The sequence below is a fragment of the Bufo bufo genome, chromosome 2, assembly GCF_905171765.1.
Source record: "Bufo bufo chromosome 2, aBufBuf1.1, whole genome shotgun sequence".
In the NCBI taxonomy this organism is placed as follows: Eukaryota; Metazoa; Chordata; class Amphibia; order Anura; family Bufonidae; genus Bufo; species Bufo bufo.
This window is the reverse complement of record NC_053390.1, coordinates 417,441,046-417,463,217: the sequence shown is the minus strand read 5'-3', so window position 1 is coordinate 417,463,217 and position 22,172 is coordinate 417,441,046. Positions and strand designations below refer to the sequence as shown.

The following is a 22,172-nucleotide window of genomic DNA, read 5'->3' as shown; positions in this document are numbered from 1 at the left end:
AATATGTCATATTCTAGGTTCTTCAAAGTAGCCACCTTTTGCTTTGATTACTGCTTTGCACACTCTTGGCATTCTCTTGATGAGCTTCAAGAGGTAGTCCCCTGAAATGGTCTTCCAACAGTCTTGAAGGAGTTCCCAGAGATGCTTAGCACTTGTCGGCCCTTTTGCCTTCACTCTGCGGTCCAGCTCACCCCAAACCATCTCGATTGGGTTCAGGTCCGGTGACTGTGGAGGCCAGGTCATCTGGCGCAGCACCCCATCACTCTCCTTCATGGTCAAATAGCCCTTACTCTCAAAGTTTTCCCAATTTTTCGGCTGACTGACCTTCATTTCTTAGAATAATGATGGCCACTCGTTTTTCTTTACTTAGCTGCTTTTTTCTTGCCATAATACAAATTCAAACAGTCTATTCAGTAGGACTATCAGCTGTGTATCCACCTGACTTCTCCTCAACGCCACTGATGGTCCCAACCCCATCTATAAGGCAAGAAATCCCACTTATTAAACCTGACAGGGCACACCTGTGAAGTGAAAACCATTTCAGGGGACTACCTCTTGAAGCTCATCAAGAGAATGCCAAGAGTGTGCAAAGCAGTAATCAAAGCAAAAGGTGGCTACTTTGAAGAACCTAGAATATGACATATTTTCAGTTGTTTCACACTTGTTTGTTATGTATATAATTCCACATGTGTTAATTCATAGTTTTGATGCCATCAGTGTGAATCTACAATTTTCATAGTCATGAAAATAAAGAAAACTCTTTGAATGAGAAGGTGTGTCCAAACTTTTGGTCTGTACTGTATGTCCAAGTTCATACTCCCTCCTCATTCTATACTCCTCTCTGACAGAAGTTTAAAGGAGTATTCCCATCTCATAAAGTCATTGCTAGTGGTTCAAATGCCAGAATTCTGACTATGAAGCAGCTTAAGGGCTACCATGCAGAGGTGTTCCCAGCATGGAACTGCAGCATGGCCCCATTACATTTATGGGCCATGCTGCAGTTCCTTGCATAGTACAGAGAAAAACAGTAAATTGCATAAGCCCACATTAATCAATGTATTTGTGCTACTTCTGGGTGCAAGGTGCACCAAAAATTGTTGCAAATCATTGCATGCGCAATTGCACCTCATTCAGCAAAGTTTGGCCATATCACTGAAATAGGCGTGGTCTCTTTTTTGGGACAAATTAGGGTAAAGGCCAGAAAATAGCATATTTTTTGAGCAAATCTACTCCAGTGCAAAGCGGCATAGTAGGTACAGATTTCATTTTCTGACCTTCAGTTGGTTCAAAATGATCTCAATTTCTATAAATTTGCCCTTAGATATTTATTCATAGTTATTAGATCACCTGAGCTGTCTTTTTTCTAAACGAAATATAGTAAACGCATTCCATTTATTACTTTAGTTGCACGCCTTTTAATCCGTTCAAGATCTACTACGTCTTTCTTGTGTATTGGTGCCCAGAATTGTACACACGACTCCATTTACGGTGTGACTAGTGATCTGTAAAGTGGTAGAACTACACTGCCTGTCCAAAATAAAATCACCACCTGGATTTAACTAAGCAAATAGGTATGAGCCTCCTATTGGATAATTACTGCATGGGCGATTATCTTTCAGCTGGCAACAAGTTATTTAACCCCAACTGGTGCAATAGGCTGCTTCTCATTTCTTAAAGGGTTTCTATCACTTTGTATCACATAATCAGAATTTATCACTGTATTCTGCCTTAGTGGCCAGCATACTGAAGCAGCATATCATGGCAGATCGCCTTCAGGAGATTACAATCACCTACTTGACTCTTTTTTTGTTTCAAAATGCAAGTTCTCCAAATGAACAAGTGAGACAAAGACCCCAGTATACACAGTAATACTAGTTGGACTAAATAAATTACGGGGTGATGGTCTACAGCACTGTTTCCTTTATTTGCCACCATATGTTTGCATCCCCTGAGTTCTAGAAGTCGTATTCTTATCCCATTACATAAATTTAAACTGTGTGCAACTGTCCAAAACCCACAATTTTGTCCATTTCTGCCAACCATCATTTGAAAATGTTGATCGCTCGTGATGGCCAATATCAGACTTCTGTCCTTAGAAAATGTGATCTGTCAGGTTGTAACATTTTGGCTGTAGTCAACTGAAACAACATCTGCATTGCATGTTCAGACAAATTCTGACAATTTCTAAGCAAGCGCACAGCACTGTGTTCCTTTTCTTTTATAAGTGTTTGATTAACCAGCTTAGTTCGGCATGTAGCTGGTGGAATCATTCTTTCAAACAATCCTACGGATGAATGATTAGATTGGTTGACCAAACTGTTATGTGTAGTCCACTAGTGGAGATAATAATGTGCCACTAACCCATGAATCAATTCTCTAATTAAAAATTGTAGTTTACAGGATGTAGAACAAAGCAAAAGAAGTTTCCTGCATATCTGCACTTCATGTGACCTTCTCATGCAAACTCTGGGTGTATGGCCAACTTTAGGCTGTATGACCTGTCAACAACTTATTACTCACCCTAGTTTACTAACCACAATTATCGAAAAACTCAACTTGCCTTAGGACTTTAAACTTCTGATGTTTTGAGGAGAAATACAAGTATGGCACACTGTGAGTGTTTTGTGTAATTATGACCAAGGCTATCTAAAATATTTAGTTGGAAACGCTTCATCTTTTTCCAAAACTACTGACCTGTCAGAACTTATTTGACTCATTAACTCTTCACCCACACAGTCTCCTTGAAGAGGTTTTCCAAATCCATTCACACCATTTACCATGCCAATAGGGCATGCTATTAGAGACTGATCATAGGGGTCCAAAAGTTGTGTCTTTCCCCCACTGAACGCATAATTTATAAGAATGGGTTGGTTTCAGATATTTCAATTGAAAAATGATGCTGAGGCGCCCACGTTGAGAGACATCCTAAAGGCTACAGAACATTGCAGTAAGTCCCTAAATATTCTTCTAACTATGCAAGAGGGAAGCATTAAAGGGAGTCTGTCACCTCCCTAAGGCCATATACAGTGCTTACATTGCCCTATAGCACACCTATACATGACTGTAATCGTACCTTTGTCTTTACACTTGCAGAAGCTGGAAAAACGAACTTTGATTGATATGCAAATGAGCACTCGCAAGTGCCTAAGGGCGGCGTTCACTGTGTTGGTGCCCAGGCTGCCCTGCCTTTTTTCATTGTTCCCCCGCCCCAGCCACTGCATATGCCCGCCCTCCTATTCCCTTGCGTCATCCTAAGGTCCGACCGAGATCCCGCGACTGTGCACTGCCTCGCCGGGCCGGAGCATGCGCACTGCGATGCCCATTGTTGGCACGGCATCGCTTTAACTACTGCACCTTTGTTGGCTGAGGTATAGTGACTATCTGTCTGCTTCGGAGCCCCATACGTCATAGGGTTCCCTGTAATGTTGTCTTAAACACACGTCTGGTAGCTACCACTGTAGCATGTCAGTCTGCCCTTGCTCACCTTCGCAGCCGACGTTCACTTCTTACATCAGTGGCATTATGCAGTTCACACATTGCTTATTTGCAATGGTGTCAGCTGTCCACTTACAATACACTTTCACCAAACAGTTTACAAACTGTAAATTTTCAGAAAACCTGCCACCCTGGGCATGAAAGCTAATAATCATCCCTTTTTGCAAATCTGATAATTTGCCCTTTTAAGCCATAACAGTAACGAGGGATATGTGTGCAGACAGTCTATCACACACCTTATATACCCACCAAGCCAGCTCACTACATGTGACTTCTTTCATGAGCTACGCGCAGCCGACATCGAAAATAGAAAGTGGACATAGGTAGTACTAAAGGACCCATTTCAATACACTATAAGTGTTTATTAGAGGCTCATTTAAAGCAACATCTTTTGAACATTAAAGTGTAGCTAAACCTTTAAGTACACTTTAATAAAGACTATAGGAAATTGGCTAAAATAATATTTGCAGTGTACTTTAATTGTTTCTTTTTTTTTTTACTTTTTTTTTGCAAAATAGGCACCTGTTCACACTTTAGAATCCGTATACCCATACACAGGCAGTGGAGCGATGTTTTATATCAGCTCCTGCCCTGCGCTCGAGTGCAGGGCAGAAGTTAAAATAAGACATCGCTCCTCTGCTTTTGCCCACTGTGGTAAAGCCTGACATACCACTAGTATGCCAGACTTTAGCTTGCAGGGAGAGAGTCCGTACTCACATAGAAAGTAGTGTACAGATTCTTAAGTGCGAATATGACCCCATTGTCTGATCCCACCTCTCGGGCCCGCACCTACAACGAGAATAGAGCGGGGTGAGTTGTGCCCCTATTGTCTGTGATGGCAAAACCCCTTTAAACATTTCGGTACACTTTAAAGACAAGTACACTGTAGAAATAGCATTAATTACTAAAGACCAGTGGCAGGAAGTTTTTCTTAATATCCTTCAAGTATTGTTCAGTAAAACACATTGACTATCACAGGTTTATCTCCTGTTCATTTACTAAAATATGTGATTTGATGATCTATGTAATAGATGTCAGGCGCAGGAGTAGGACCGATTCATCGAATGTGGATTTGTGTCCAATTAAGATGATATTGGACAGAAATGCTAGATCTTATAAATAAAAGTCTATGCAACAAAACTACAAAGAGTTCTATTATTGTGTATTGCTTAGCTATTTTACGGTTATTATATTTGGCTAGCAAGCTTACTGCATTTTATTGGAAATCTCAGTCAACACCCACTCTGGTAGAATATATTGCTAAAGTAAACCAACATCTACGCCTAGAAAAATTTGTATGTTTGAAATGTCCATGGTTAAATTCACAAGGCCTTGCCCGTCTAACCTTACTAACAGAATGATTTCCTGAACTTCTACAGGTCTTGACAGTTAGGATGAATAGCTATAGATGATTATCCTTTTTAATCCAATTGTATATGTACAGGTGCATCTCAATAAATTTGAATATCATTGAAAAGTTAATCAGCTAAAAGCTAAAAGTCTAATCAGCTAATCAACACAAAACACCTGCAAAGGTTTCTTAAGCCTTTAAATGGTCCCTTAGTCTGGTTCAGTAGGCTACACAATCATGGGGAAGACTGCTGACTTGACAGTTGTCCAGAAGACAGTCATTGACACCCTTCACAAGGAGGGTAAGCAACGAAAGGTCATTGCTAAAGAAGCTGGCTGTTCACAGAGTGCTGTAACCAAGCATACTAATGGAATGTTGAGTTGAAGGAAAAAGGTGGACAAGCAACAGAGATAATCGCAGCCGTGAAATGATTGTCAAGAAAAGGCCATTCAAGAATGTGGGGAGATTCACAAAGAGTGGACTGCAGCTATAGTCAGTGCTTTAAGAGTGACCAGACACAGACGTATCCAGAACATGGGCTACAACTGTCACATTCCTTATGCCAGGCCACTCACGACTCTGGGCTAAGGAAAAAAAAGACTGGACTGTTGCTCAGTGGTCCAAAGTCCCGTTTTCAGATGAGTAAGAGTGGAAAGGTACACAATCCAAGTTGCTTTAGGTCCAGTCATGGTTACCAACTGGAATTTTGAATTTTTCTGGACAATCACAATCACAGACAGACAACATTTTTTACGGACAAATTGGAAAACCATAATGAATGATAGAGATTATATGTCTATAGCTCAATACACTGATAACACCTCATTACCAATATTTACTGTGAGCTGTAAAATGATGATAATTACCACCAAAATAAACTAGGCAAGTACCACCAGTCTCAAAAAAATCACAGACATGTCTATTTTTTTCACGGACACAGGAAAAAAGTCACCTATTTTTACGCACTGTCCAGAAATTTCTAGATGGTTGGCAACCCTGGGTCCAGTGTGAAGTTTCCACAGTCAGTGATGGTTTGGTGAGCCATGTCATCTGCTGGTGTTGGTCCACTTATAACACGTCCAAAGTCAGCGCAGCCGTCTGCTGATAAGCTTTATGGAGATGCTGATTTCATTTGCAGCAGGACTTGGCACCTGCCCGCACTACTAAAATTACCAATACCTGGCTTTATAACCACTGTATCAATGTGCTTTATTGTCCAAACTCACCTGACCTAAAGCCCATAGAGAATCTAATAGGTATTGTCAATAAAAAGTTGAGCAACACCAGACCTAAAAATGCAGACTAGCTGAAGGCCGCTATCAAAGCGACCTTGGCTTCCATAATACCTCAGCAGTGCCACAGGTTGATCGCCTCCATGTCACTACACATTGTTGCAGTAATTCTTGCAAAAGGAGCCCCAACCAAGTATTGAGTACGTATACTGTACATACTTTTCAGTAGGCCAACATTTCTGTATAAAATATTTTTTTTTAATTAGTCTTATATAATATTCTAATCTTCTAAGATAATAACTTTTGTGTTTTCATTAGCTGTAATCATCAACATTAAAAGAAAAAAATGCTTGAAATAGATAACTCTGTATGTAATGAATCTATATGAATCAGTTTCACTTTTTGAATTGAATTACTGAAATAAATTCACTTTTTGATGATATTCGATGCTTCTATTACTCAGACACACCCGTATCTCCCAGTGAAGCACTGGTTATAAAAATGTTATGTAAACTGTCTTGACATATGTAATACACTGTAATATACTGCTGCTACATAAAATGAGAGGGGGCGGATGGGAGAATTGTTTGATATGCTATTGTTGTCTTAAAGGGATATTCTCATCTCGCTATTTGAGCCTCCCCTGCAGCAGCTCTGCATTTCACTTCCTGCTTTCCAAGCTTCTCAGGCTGGGCGGGCTTAGGCAGTTTAAGTGAAGGCCAGCCACGCCTCCTTATGACATCACTCAGAGCTCAGTCCTTGCATGCTCGTTCATGAGGAATGTATGACTCATCACTCTGGCAGCCTGCCGTCTATGTGAAGCAGCTTCTGCTGTTCAATCCTCACTCTCAGAGCAATGCTAATGCACCATGAGGGAAGTGCCCTAGACAAGTGCAGCCCCCAATATGCCTCTATCAGCCACCCCCAGTGCCTTCAATACACCTTCAATACCCCCGCCCGCCCCCGCAACAAGCCCCGCCCCCGCCAAGCCCAGCAACGAGCCCCGCCCCCGCCGAGCGGCAGCTCCGATCCTCTCCCTATCTGATGCGGCATGAATGTTCTAATGCGCATGCGTGGCAGCCGGCGTGCGCGCTCCTGAGCAACAGACCGGCTGCCTGGGTGAAACAAAGGTCCTCTCTGCGCAGCCGCGGCTCAGAGATGCGGCAGAGGAGCGGGCCGTATCCGTTGGATACAGGATACAACTCTGGCACTACATAAACAGAATAATTAGAACATGAGTTTTTTTTTTATGACATTAAATTAGAAAAATGACGGAGGGCATCAGTTGGATCATATGAGATATGATCTTAAAGATGAGAATACCCCTTTAACTTCCAATCAAAATTTATCTGATAAAAAAAAGAGTGGGAGCTGAAAGCTTTAAAGAACTCCTGCAAAGATTTTTATTCTCTGACCTGTTAGAAAGGTACATGATGTAAACTATAGTGAAGGTAATTTTCTTACCAGTGTATGTATTTGTGAGCTATCCCCTCCTTTTTGCTTTTCGGCTGTCTCATGTAACCAGCAAAAAAAAACGTTCTAAATAACATAACTTCTTATGTGTGGACAGGAAGTCAGTTTCTTTATGTATTCCTTTGGGAGCCTCAATGTCAGTCTCATAGGAATGAATAGAGAAGTAACTGATCTCCTGTCCTGTGTCAGTTGGAGATGAGTGCTGGTCACATGACACAGCTGAGCATCAGAAGGGAGGTTATAACTCACAAATACAGTCACTGGTAAGAAGATTACCTTCACTACAGTTTACATCATGTACCTTTCTAAACGGTCAGAGAATAAACATTTTTATGGGAATTTTTTATTAAAAATAATCAGGACCTGATTGGAAGGTGTGTGTGTACAAGGGGCTGATTTCAGTAATTTGAAAAAGAACCATCTTGCCATCTTGAAAGTGGTTCCCTATGAGTCAAGATCCGACTTTCCAACAAGCCTTGAGATTTCACAAGGGAATATAGCCGAGCCAGATATCCATCTGTACAGAGCTGTTTTGGGATGCTTGCCCCTCATCAGTACAGAGTAGGATTCTGGCTGGCTCAGTGTGATGCCTTGGAAGCAGCTTAGGCAGGGTCCTGTATGGAGAATTACTAGAAGTACTCCATGGTATGGAGACTTATTGGCAATGTACTTCTAATAAGTCTCTATACAGGACTGGACTGAAGTCTCTCATGACCCTAGACCCGGGGGATTCATCCATGCTGCCTTTTCCTTCACATTACGGGAGTGTATGAATGACGCAAATTCAGGGTGAGCTGTGCAAAACCTTTTTGTTTTTTTCTTATCAGTAACTGCTACACATATACTGAAGCAAATAAACCTTAATAAGGGACAATACTAATATTTCAATATTAATAGATATTTAAATATACTTCTGTACTTTAAACATATGCTAATACAGATGGCACATACGTTGTACCCATTTACTCCTTCTTTTCAACATTTTAGAAATGATTCATTGTTGAGGCCTAGATTCTTATGTTTAGCAAAGTTGTTTTCAGGATACAAAAACTTTTTTTCAATTTGCATATTCAATCACAATGGAACAACAGGATTGTTATGTAGTCAAACATTCTAGTGCCAGGCAACGTGAAGAAGGGGCCCTTGCATATTACACTGTATGAAAATAATATCTAGTAGCCTACCTGTTTAACACTACTAGCATTTAGTATTGCATCACAGAAATTTTACTGAAAATGAGCTCTATTCACTTGAATGAAGCTTGCAGAAATCTATGTGCTTGCTGCCAAAACACCCTCATTCAGATGAATGAACTTGATTTTTAGTTGCGGATATTTCTGGAAAATAATCTGCTGCACGTGAAGGCGCCCTAATACCACTGTTTTCACAGCTCATTGCAAAGGGTTTCAACATTTTTTAAGATGAGGCAATCAATGGAAAAATGTCTCTTTCAGAGCACTGCCATATGCATCTTCCATAGAAGATAACAGATACCAAATTTAAAAATGTGGCTGTAATGCCATTTTTATGCTGAGAACATTTATGTGGTATTCATTCCAATAAACTAGCTGGCATCACAGCTACGTTTCTGTAATCTGATATGTCATCTTTTAAGGAATACATACAATAATGCTATGAAAGAGTTATTTTTCCACTGATGCTTGCATTTCATTGAGGCACTGTACCTGCGAATAGGGAGTGTGGATGTTTTCTTCTGGAGCTGGTAGCTGTTCCCCTTTCAGAGTCCAGTTGACAAAATATGCCAACTATCTAGTTGTGCCAAACGTCATGGCACAACCTGGACAGGCTGCATTCCTATATGAGAGTCAGCATTTTACTTATTTTGGGCTAAAAATAATTTTTCAATTGGTGTTTATCAAACATTTTCAACATTTTTCCTTTTACAGCTTTTAGCTTCAGTGAATTTGAAGCATAGCAGGCTTTCACACTGAACCAATCAGGGAGCTGTTCTGACAGCTTGATCTGTAGCCCTTATCCCTGAAATCCTGACAGCTCCTAAACACTCATTATAGCTAAATTCTTATCAGTCTGACATGAATTCAGCTTAAATGCGAATTTAGAGATAAAGGCTACAGATCCAGACCACAAACTAGTTCTCAAAGGGATTCCGCGTGAAGCACAGAGCCTACTAGTCTGCAAATGCTTTGAAACGGAAAGATGTATGAAAATAAAAACTGTTGAAGATTTTTATTAATGACTAATTGAAAAAACGATTTTTAGGCCAAAATGTCTAAAATGTGATGATAATAAAATGTCCCCAAAGGTATTCATAGCCTTTAAGGATAGTAAAACCCAGTTCATTTGCATTGTATTGTCATATATGTTACATAGTTACATGTTCTATAGTTACAGATATTCGTGCTGAAAATTGCTTCTGAAAATACCCTAACTCTAACCCACATATAGCTTCTTGTAGGTATAAGTATATATAAGTAATACATAAGTATTCAAACAAAAGAGATGAGTCTGATATTGTACCTTTTTTAATAAATTATAACTTTCCCACCATTTTGTTGCATCAGGATTGTAAATACTGCAGTAATTTTAATAAGTTAAAATTAAATTTCAAGAGAAAACTGATTTCAACAGTGAATACTTTTCACAGCAGAAACTTGGTATCACACAAAAATATGCAGATTTTCATCTGTATTTTGAAGGTCAAATAACATTTCAGTAGTTTCACATGCCACTGTGATTGCAGTTTCATGAATGACATACATATACAGTATGTGGCTGTGGCCTTGCTCAGGCTCACAACAGTGCAGATGAATTGAGGAACAGTCTTCACGCCATAAACACCATTGCATATTGCTATAAATTATATTTTGCATTCACATCACCGTTTAGCTTTCCGTTCTTCTGATCTGTCAGAAGAAGAGGGAGAGAGAGAGAGAAAAAAAACAGGATCCAGTAAAAAAACGGATCCTGTTGCATCAGTTGTCATCCGTTTGAGCCATTTCCGTCTGAGATCCGTTTTCTACACTGCATGCAGTACTTTTGTTTCCATCTAAAAAACGGATCTCAGACGGAAATGGCTCAAACTGATGACAACTGATGCAACAGGATTCGTTTTTTTTACAGGATCCTGTAAAAAAACGGATCCTATGCATAGCTGATGCAATAGGATCCATTTTTTTTTCTCTCTCTTTCTTCTGATGGATGAGAAGAACGGAAAGCTAGACGGTGATGTGAATGCACCCTTAATGCTACAGTTGTACAAATTCTACATTTAAAATCCTACATTTGTCCAAAAAAATAAAAGAATATTAATTAAAAAAGTTAAAATGCATCTCAATGTTTTCAGTCCATGAAAGGCAGAGAGCTTAATTAATGTAATCAAGTGCAGAAGACAAAAGGCCGCTATACAGACTTCTAGGTCAGTCACTGTCTCAGTGTTTCAGGTCACTCAGGCATTCAGGAGCTAGAGGGCTGGCTGCAGCATGAGCCCACGTCTGGTAATACTTTGAGGATTATATATTCAAATTATAGCACCCTTTCTTGAAAATGTAGCCTGTTCTGTGCTCACCACTCAAGGGATAAGTATTATTTCAAAAGTAATTTTCCAGGCTACAACATGCATTTTGGTTGACCACTACAGTATAAACATTATTATAGGTGCAATACAAAAACTAGTTCAAATAACAGACTTGTAATGAGAGAAAACACAATAAAATATATTACATTGTTTTTTTGCTTCTAAGGTAACTAACAGTAAAAGAGGGCCAGACTCAAACATTCAATCACAGCTTAATTCATAATGCTAGTCTAAAATCCTAACTAGGCCTTGTAGTGATCTTTTAACAGTTCCATGTCAAGCTGTGTCTGAGGAAGAGTCATAAGAGGCTGAAACAATAAAGTTTCCAGGCCCCGAGTGAGTTGCCATAGACTGGGCAGCTTGTTGGCTTAAATTGTTACAGATTAGGACCAGTTGATTACTTTGAGCTTCCGAGAGAGTGCTACAGCTTTGATATACACTAAAGTTGGTTTTTCTTCCAGGTATGTTACCCTTCTCACACATTGTTTTCACCATTTTGGCCAGTTTGTTTTTACCAAGAGCCTGACAATTGTACCAGTGAAGGGCAGCTAGGTTAACAACTGGCTTGATGGACAGATAGAAAGGAGCATCTTCATAACGCATTGCTGGAGGTCTTCTCTGTGCATATTCTTTGTAGTCCTGCACAGGACAAGTTTGTGGTGAGTGTGGTGTGGCATATACTCTACATTCTGTCCCAGCTCTTTTGACCTTTGCATCAGGGCTTTCCTGGCCCATCCACTCAAGAAATTCCAATCCAGTCTCTAATATTCGAAGCCTGACATCCCCCCATTTTAGTGTGGAACCATGAAAACCAGTACAGTGTCCAAAAGCTTTGGTGTTGTTCAACCAGACAAGATTCAGCAAACCTTCAGGATTGTAGCGACTCAGAAGACCTCTCTTGCGAAGAATAAGTTCATCAGCAAAGGTGAGCTTCATAGATTTATGGGGTTTGTTCCCTTTTCCTTTACATCGTAGTTCATTTTGCTTTTGTTTTAAAGCTTCCTGTGACCTCCTAAATTCCTTGTCTCTGGTAATGCTATAACCATACCTGTGCTCCTTCAGATACCGTTCCAGGCCACACTGATAATTGGCCAGACTGTTTGGCTCATACTCTGACCCATCTTTCTGCCTGGCATCTACAAAGAAAGACGCCAGGTAATCATCTAGTTCTTTGCAAGGCATAATGTAGATTTCTCTGGTCTCCATTGGGTATTTAGAGATGATGAAGTCTCTAAAGTTTCGCAGAGCTGTCTGTGTGCTGCGAATTGTTTTCTCATTCTGCTCTCGGTTCAACTCAGCTGCAACATCATCTTCGTCTAAAGAGACTATAAAAGGAGTACAAAGGGGGTACAAGGAAAAAGGGAAAACAAAAAGGAAAAAGGGAAAGGAGAAAAGATTCATAAAAAGAAGCAAAATAAAAAGGAAGCATGTAGATAGCATAAAATGAAAAGGGTATAATGCAATTAACGGAGCAAGAAGGGAAAGAGGGGGAAGAAAGAAAAGAAAACATGGTTGTGAATTTTACTGTATCTGTTTGGTTTGTAAGAAAAACAAAAATGCATTTTAGAACATTAATACATACCTGTCTGGACAGCCAACTTCAGTAGTTTCACAAATGATGTACTAGAGCATAAAAAAAAGAATTCCGTAATAGGTCTTCAGTCACTGGGCACTGATAGTACATGTGGATTGGCAGGAAAAAAATGTGATATTGATGATAATCCACATTTTGAGAAAAAAAATATGTGAGATAAAAGCTTTTACTTTTACACTTTATCCCACTGCTTCATGCGTGTCAAATGAACTGTTAAGCCCATTTGTACAGTGTATGTGCTCCATTTGTGAAACCAGAGGTTGTACTGGTTCCATTTCATAAATTTCAGCTTTCAAAATCTTTTCCACATTCATAATGATTATTAAGCAAAATGTTAAAAAGCCATCCACATGCAGCTTAGACCGAAGCAGAATGACCACAACATTTTTTACAGATTACATTGAAACACCAGCATGAAATCTAATGGTATTGTGTAAAGCAAATATGTTTTAATACTATTGCACATGACAAAAGGGTCATCTCTAGGTAATCAATAAGAGCACTAACACCAAACATGTCAATGCTTTTACTGACTACCTGTACTACAAACATCCAAGTACCATCAATAAAGAAGACCAAGGTTTTACGCTGAAGACAGTGATTGGCTGCAGTTGTTCACGTGTAATACACCTCTGCCCATCACTGTGCGAGTTAATGTCATTGTGACATGTAGGTGTATGGCATGTGACAGCTGCAGTCAAATAATGCCTTTGGCAGCAGATGCTGTAAGTGTTCCATCATTTTTTTGATCTCACACCATTTTGGGGCTTGTCTAAGATCATGGGGGTCCGACACCCAGCACCCCCATAATCAGCTAGATGAAGGAAAGGCCGAGCTCCATGCGAGCGTAGCCTTCTCTTGTTTGTTTACCTGCCTTCTGTAGACAGCGCAGTAGCGAGCAGGTGTAACTACTGTACAAGCTGTCCCATTCTTTTCAATGGGACGGCTTGTTCCTATAAACTTGAATAGGAACAAGCTGTCCCATTGAAATGAATGGTACGGCTTGTAATTACACCTGCTTATCGCTGCAACGGCGAGCAGGTAAACAAACAAAGAACAGCTGTAGCCTTCCCTTCTTCCAGCTGATCGGCAGAGGAGCCGGACCCCCGCTGATCTGATATTGATGACCTATCCTGAGGAAAGGTCATTAATATTAAAATCCCAGAAAACCCCTTTAAGTTTTCATGTCTGGCTAAATCGTCATCTTTTTACATAATTGGTACCACAATTCTGTGTGGATTAATTTCTTAATATACAGTACAGACCAAAAGTTTGGACACACCTTCTCATTCAAAGAGTTTTCTTTATTTTCATGACTATGAAGGCATCAAAACTATGAATTAACACATGTGGAATTATATACATAACAAACAAGTGTGAAAATATGTCATATTCTAGGTTCTTCAAAGTAGCCACCTTTTGCTTTGATTACTGCTTTGCACACTCTTGGCATTCTCTTGATAAGCTTCAAGAGGTAGTCCCCTGAAATGGTCTTCCAACAGTCTTGAAGGAGTTCCCAGAGATGCTTAGCACTTGTTGGCCCTTTTGCCTTCACTCTGCGGTCCAGCTCACCCCAAACCATCTCGAATGGGTTCAGGTCCCGTAACTGTGGAGGCCAGGTCATCTGGCGCAGCACCCTATCACTCTCCTTCATGGTCAAATAGCCCTTACTTTCAAAGGCTGACTGACTGACCTTCATTTCTTAAAGTAATGATGGCCACTAGTTTTTCTTTACTCAGCTGCTTTTTTCTTGCCATAATACAAATTCTAACAGTCTAATCAGTAGGACTATCAGCTGTGTATCCACCTGACTTCTCCTCAACGCAACTGATGGTCCCAACTCCATTTATAAGGCAAGAAATCCCACTTATTAAACCTGACAGGGCACACCTGTGAAGTGAAAACCATTTCAGGGGACTACCTCTTGAAGCTCATCAAGAGAATGCCAAGAGTGTGCAAAGCAGTAATCAAAGCAAAAGGTGGCTACTTTGAAGAACCTAGAATATGACATATTTGCAGTTGTTTCACACTTGTTTGTTATGTATATAATTCCACATGTGTTAATTCATAGTTTTGATGCCTTCAGTGTGAATCTACAATTTTTATAGTCATGAAAATAAAGAAAACTCTTTGAATGAGAAGGTGTGTCCAAACTTTTGGTCTGTACTGTATCTCTACAGTGGTCAGAGCGCACTAGAGCGAGCTTAGTAGCTACATACCATGGCTGTAGAGTTGGAGTCTAAGCTAGTTTTGGGCGGAGTTGGAGTTGGTAGAAATGTACCAACTACGACATCAACTTAAAAAAAACCTCTTTCTTATTGATATAGTTAATTAGTACTTTATTTGTTAACTTTCATACACATTTAGAAACGTTAAAGGAATTGGCCACATTCTGGTTACTGTTGACCAATGTGTTTTTAAGATGATTATATGACACTTACTAATATAGGCTACTTTCACACTAGCGTTCAGAGTGGATCCGTCTGGGGTCTGCCCAGACGGATCCGCTCATATAATGCAGACTTGGGATCCGTTCAGAACGGATCCGTCTGCATTATATTGTAGAAAAAATTCTAAGTCTGAAAGTAGCTTCAGACGGATCCGTCCAGACTTTACATTGAAAGCCAATGGGGGACGGATCCGTTTGAAAATTGAGCCATATAGTGTCAAATTCAAACGGATCCGTCCCCATTGACTTACATTGTAAGTCTGGACGGATCCGTTTGCCTCCGCACGGCCAGGCAGACACCCGAACGCTGCAAGCTGCGTTCAGGGGTCCGCCTGCTGAGCGGAACGGAGGCTGAACGCTGCCAGACTGATGCATTCTGAGCGGATCCGCATCCACTCAGAATGCATTAGGGCAGTACGGATGCGTTCGGGGCCGCTTGTGAGACCCTTCAAACGGAGCTCACAAGCGGAGCCCCGAACGCTAGTGTGAAAGTAGCCATAGTCTTTATTGAAATTCTTCACCATTTTCTATGTTTCATAAGGTATGCCCCTGTGTTGACGAAGTCTTTTGTGCTGTCCATATAGAGGTACTGTCCATAAAATGGCTGCTGATGGAGAGTCATATGACCAGACAGATCACCTCCATGTGCTGCCTCCTCCATTCAATTACACTGCACCTGCTGTCTGCACTTGTTTTGTTGGAAGTTTAGTGCAGATGCAGTGTGTTTAAATGGAGGAGGCATCACATGGAGGTGATTTGTTTGGTCACATGACCCTCCATCAGAAGCCATTCTATAGACAGGTCCTCTATGTGGACATTAGGTATCTTCATGCTGCTCCAAGGCCCTTAGTTACAATGCCTGAAACTGTGCTGCACATGCTCAGTAGTGAAGACCAGGGGAGGAAGTTCACTACTGGGCATGCCTGCAGTCTGCCTGCATCTTGGAACAGTTAGACAGGTAGACAATTAAAAGGGCTGTCTGGGAATAAGTAACTTTTCACAGGAGCCTGCAGCCTGCCTCTGCTATGGAAAGAAGGATATTTACCAGCTTACTGCTGCTCTGGTCCTGCGTGCCAGCACCCATGTCTCTATTTTCTGGTCTGCAGCTTGTTTAATTCATCCCTTGCATGGGCATAATCATCTGCTCATCTGCTGTGCTGCAGCCCTTAACTGGCTTTAGTGGTAATTAATCTTTTGCGGATATGTCACCGCTAAAGCCAGTCACTGGCTGCAGTGGAACAGATGATCATGCCTATGCTAAACAAGTCGCAGACCAGAAGATAGACACACTGGAGCCAATATGCGGGACCGGAGCTGCAGATAGCAGGTAAGTATGAACATTTCCATAGTGAAGGCAGGCTGCATGCTCCTGTAAAAAGTCATTTATTCCCAGACAACCACTTTTTACAAGTTTCTTTTATTTCCATTTAGACATGATTCTCTGCAATTCCAGGAAATATATATACAGCTTTTCTAACTTCTTCTAGGGACACACTCATAGGTTTCCTACAATTGATAAGTGTATAACAGTGTTTAAAGTTTCCAGTAATTAAATGCATAGTGAATTACATATTAACTGAAAGGAATATAGAAAATGTCAGGAAATTCAGAAATTGTACTTCAATAAATATAGTTTAAGTTTCATCCGAGTAGCCTGATTACTTACATGAGAGTAAGAAAACATACAATGTTACCATTTATCACAGGAAATTTATTACTAGATTATTGGCCATTTGGAGTGTGATAAAATGCAGGAGTCGGAGCTTTGGCTTACTGACTGCCACTTCCTGTTGCTGTATCCAAACATACCTATGATGAACTTCTCTTTCTGCCACAGCTCCAGCACCACCCTTTAAGTGTCAAAACTAATTAGATTTCCCTTGTCACTACAGTATATTTAAAAAAATGTATCTAATCCTGCAGTTTTCACACTGAACAATAGGCCTAAAAGTTAAAGAGGTTGTCCGGTCCCAAAATCTATTTTTTTTTATGTGCTCCTAGCAACCCTCACCATGCCTACATATGCCCCCCAATACCTGTTTTTTATGTCTGAGCTTTCCTTCCCCCCTGGAAGACATCATATTATCCTGGCAGATCTGTTTACTTTCTCCCCTTCTTGTTTTGTTGAATACATAACTTTATTGATACACAAGCCTGTCTACACTGCACAGAGATGAGTCACAGGCTGGACACGCCCCCACACTGCTCTGTCTGCAGCAGCCACACCCACTACAACTTCTGTGTTCCAGACATGAATCTACTTCTCACTGACCGTCCCCAGGCTCTTCCCTCACCATCTCCAGAGTGTGATAAACAGCTGGAAGCAGCAAGCACACCCAAACACATCTGTATCTAATCCTATCCTGTGTGATACAGCCTGCTGAGCTGTGTATCTAAACTCATCACTGACCGTCCCCAGGCTCTTCCCTCACCATCTCCAGAGTGTGATAAACAGCTGGAAGCAGCAAGCACACCCAAACACATCTGTATCTAATCCTATCCTGTGTGATACAGCCTGCTGAGCTGTGTATCTAAACTCATCACTGACCGTCTCCAGGCTCTTCCCTCACCATCTCCAGAGTGTGATAAACAGCTGGAAGCAGCAAGCACACCCAAACACATCTGTATCTAATCCTATCCTGTGTGATACAGCCTGCTGAGCTGTGTATCTAAACTCATCACTGACCGTCCCCAGGCTCTTCCCTCACCATCTCCAGAGTGTGATAAACAGCTGGAAGCAGCAAGCACACCCAAACACATCTGTATCTAATCCTATCCTGTGTGATACAGCCTGCTGAGCTGTGTATCTAAACTCATCACTGACCGTCAACGGGCTCTTCCCTCACCATCTCCAGAGTGTGATAAACAGCTGGAAGCAGCAAGCACACCCAAACACATCTGTATCTAATCCTATCCTGTGTGATACAGCCTGCTGAGCTGTGTATCTAATCCCATCACTGACCATCCCCAGGCTCTTCCCTCACCATCTCCAGAGTGTGATAAACAGCTGGAAGCAGCAAGCACACCCAAACACATCTGTATCTAATCCTATCCTGTGTGATACAGCCTGCTGAGCTGTGTATCTAATCCCATCACTGACCGTCCACAGGCTCTTCCCTCACCATCTCCAGAGTGTGATAAACAGCTGGAAGCAGCAAGCACACCCAAACACATCTGTATCTAATCCTATCCTGTGTGATACAGCCTGCTGAGCTGTGTATCTAAACTCATCACTGACCGTCCCCAGGCTCTTCCCTCACCATCTCCAGAGTGTGATAAACAGCTGGAAGCAGCAAGCACACCCAAACACATCTGTATCTAATCCTATCCTGTGTGATACAGCCTGCTGAGCTGTGTATCTAATCTCATCACTGACCGTCCACAGGCTCTTCCTTCACCATCTCCAGAGTGTGATAAACAGCTGGAAGCAGCAAGCACACCCAGACACATCTGTATCTAATCCTATCCTGTGTGATACAGCCTGCTGAGCTGTGTATCTAAACTCATCACTGACCGTCCCCAGGCTCTTCCCTCACCATCTCCAGAGTGTGATAAACAGCTGGAAGCAGCAAGCACACCCAAACACATCTGTATCTAATCCTATCCTGTGTGATACAGCCTGCTGAGCTGTGTATCTAATCTCATCACTGACTGTCCCCAGGCTCTTCCCTCACCATCTCCAGAGTGTGATAAACAGCTGGAAGCAGCAAGCACACCCAAACACATCTGTATCTAATCCTATCCTGTGTGATACAGCCTGCTGAGCTGTGTATCTAAACTCATCACTGACCGTCCCCAGGCTCTTCCCTCACCATCTCCAGAGTGTGATAAACAGCTGGAAGCAGCAAGCACACCCAAACACATCTGTATCTAATCCTATCCTGTGTGATACAGCCTGCTGAGCTGTGTATCTAAACTCATCACTGACCGTCCCCAGGCTCTTCCCTCACCATCTCCAGAGTGTGATAAACAGCTGGAAGCAGCAAGCACGTCCAAACACATCTGTATCTAATCCTATTCTGTGTGATACAGCCTGCTGAGCTGTGTATCTAAACTCATCACTGACCGTCCCCAGGCTCTTCCCTCTCCATCTCCAGAGTGTGATAAACAGCTGGAAGCAGCAAGCACGTCCAAACACATCTGTATCTAATCCTATCCTGTGTGATACAGCCTGCTGAGCTGTGTATCTAATCTCATCACTGACCGTCCCCAGGCTCTTCCCTCTCCATCTCCAGAGTGTGATAAACAGCTGGAAGCAGCAAGCACACCCAAACACATCTGTATCTAATCCTATCCTGTGTGATACAGCCTGCTGAGCTGTGTATCTAAACTCATCACTGACCGTCTCCAGGCTCTTCCCTCACCATCTCCAGAGTGTGATAAACAGCTGGAAGCAGCAAGCACACCCAAACACATCTGTATCTAATCCTATCCTGTGTGATACAGCCTGCTGAGCTGTGTATCTAAACTCATCACTGACCGTCCCCAGGCTCTTCCCTCACCATCTCCAGAGTGTGATAAACAGCTGGAAGCAGCAAGCACACCCAAACACATCTGTATCTAATCCTATCCTGTGTGATACAGCCTGCTGAGCTGTGTATCTAATCTCATCACTGACCATCCCCAGGCTCTTCCCTCACCATCTCCAGAGTGTGATAAACAGCTGGAAGCAGCAAGCACACCCAAACACATCTGTATCTAATCCTATCCTGTGTGATACAGCCTGCTGAGCTGTGTATCTAATCTCATCACTGACCGTCCACAGGCTCTTCCCTCACCATCTCCAGAGTGTGATAAACAGCTGGAAGCAGCAAGCACACCCAAACACATCTGTATCTAATCCTATCCTGTGTGATACAGCCTGCTGAGCTGTGTATCTAATCTCATCACTGACCGTCCCCAGGCTCTTCCCTCTCCATCTCCAGAGTGTGATAAACAGCTGGAAGCAGCAAGCACACCCAAACACATCTGTATCTAATCCTATCCTGTGTGATACAGCCTGCTGAGCTGTGTATCTAAACTCATCACTGACCGTCCCCAGGCTCTTCCCTCACCATCTCCAGAGTGTGATAAACAGCTGGAAGCAGCAAGCACACCCAAACACATCTGTATCTAATCCTATCCTGTGTGATACAGCCTGCTGAGCTGTGTATCTAAACTCATCACTGACCGTCCCCAGGCTCTTCCCTCACCATCTCCAGAGTGTGATAAACAGCTGGAAGCAGCAAGCACACCCAAACACATCTGTATCTAATCCTATCCTGTGTGATACAGCCTGCTGAGCTGTGTATCTAAACTCATCACTGACCGTCCCCAGGCTCTTCCCTCACCATCTCCAGAGTGTGATAAACAGCTGGAAGCAGCAAGCACACCCAAACACATCTGTATCTAATCCTATCCTGTGTGATACAGCCTGCTGAGCTGTGTATCTAAACTCATCACTGACCGTCCCCAGGCTCTTCCCTCTCCATCTCCAGAGTGTGATAAACAGCTGGAAGCAGCAAGCACACCCAAACACATCTGTATCTAATCCTATCCTGTGTGATACAGCCTGCTGAGCTGTGTATCTAAACTCATCACTGACCGTCCCCAGGCTCTTCCCTCTCCATCTCCAGAGTGTGATAAACAGCTGGAAGCAGCAAGCACACCCAAACACATCTGTATCTAATCCTATCCTATGTGATACAGCCTGCTGAGCTGTGTATCTAAACTCATCACTGACCGTCCCCAGGCTCTTCCCTCTCCATCTCCAGAGTGTGATAAACAGCTGGAAGCAGCAAGCACGTCCAAACACATCTGTATCTAATCCTATCCTGTGTGATACAGCCTGCTGAGCTGTGTATCTAAACTCATCACTGACCGTCCCCAGGCTCTTCCCTCACCATCTCCAGAGTGTGATAAACAGCTGGAAGCAGCAAGCACACCCAAACACATCTGTATATAATCCTATCCTGTGTGATACAGCCTGCTGAGCTGTGTATCTAATCTCATCACTGACCGTCCCCAGGCTCTTCCCTCTCCATCTCCAGAGTGTGATAAACAGCTGGAAGCAGCAAGCACACCCAAACACATCTGTATCTAATCCTATCCTGTGTGATACAGCCTGCTGAGCTGTGTATCTAATCTCATCACTGACCGTCCCCAGGCTCTTCCCTCTCCATCTCCAGAGTGTGATAAACAGCTGGAAGCAGCAAGCACACCCAAACACATCTGTATCTAATCCTATCCTGTGTGATACAGCCTACTGAGCTGTGTATCTAATCCCATCACTGACCGTCCCCAGGCTCTTCCCTCTCCATCTCCAGAGTGTGATAAACAGCTGGAAGCAGCAAGCACGTCCAAACACATCTGTATCTAATCCTATCCTGTGTGATACAGCCTGCTGAGCTGTGTATCTAATCTCATCACTGACCGTCCCCAGGCTCTTCCCTCACCATCTCCAGAGTGTGATAAACAGCTGGAAGCAGCAAGCACACCCAAACACATCTGTATCTAATCCTATCCTGTGTGATACAGCATGCTGAGCTGTGTATCTAAACTCATCACTGACCGTCCCCAGGCTCTTCCCTCACCATCTCCAGAGTGTGATAAACAGCTGGAAGCAGCAAGCACACCCAAACACATCTGTATCTAATCCTATCCTGTGTGATACAGCCTGCTGAGCTGTGTATCTAATCCCATCACTGACCGTCCCCAGGCTCTTCCCTCACCATCTCCAGAGTGTGATAAACAGCTGGAAGCAGCAAGCACACCCAAACACATCTGTATCTAATCCTATCCTGTGTGATACAGCCTGCTGAGCTGTGTATCTAAACTCATCACTGACCGTCCCCAGGCTCTTCCCTCTCCATCTCCAGAGTGTGATAAACAGCTGGAAGCAGCAAGCACACCCAAACACATCTGTATCTAATCCTATCCTGTGTGATACAGCCTGCTGAGCTGTGTATCTAATCTCATCACTGACCATCCCCAGGCTCTTCCCTCACCATCTCCAGAGTGTGATAAACAGCTGGAAGCAGCAA

General features: G+C 42.3%; 1 protein-coding gene across 2 annotated transcripts in view; it reads right to left on the bottom strand.

The window, feature by feature from the left end:
- KIAA1958 (KIAA1958 ortholog) overlaps positions 1–22,172 on the bottom strand; it is a 195,200-nt gene that overhangs the window by 12,940 nt on the left and 160,088 nt on the right. The window contains exon 3 of one of the 2 annotated variants that reach the window (XM_040417317.1): positions 10,683–12,432. The exons of the other annotated variant lie outside the window; for it this stretch is intronic. Within the exon in view, the coding sequence (XP_040273251.1) occupies positions 11,384–12,432 (1,049 nt within the window). The 3' untranslated portion in view covers positions 10,683–11,383. Of the gene's footprint in view, positions 1–10,682; positions 12,433–22,172 lie in introns of those variants that run through there. 2 annotated transcript variants of the gene reach the window in all.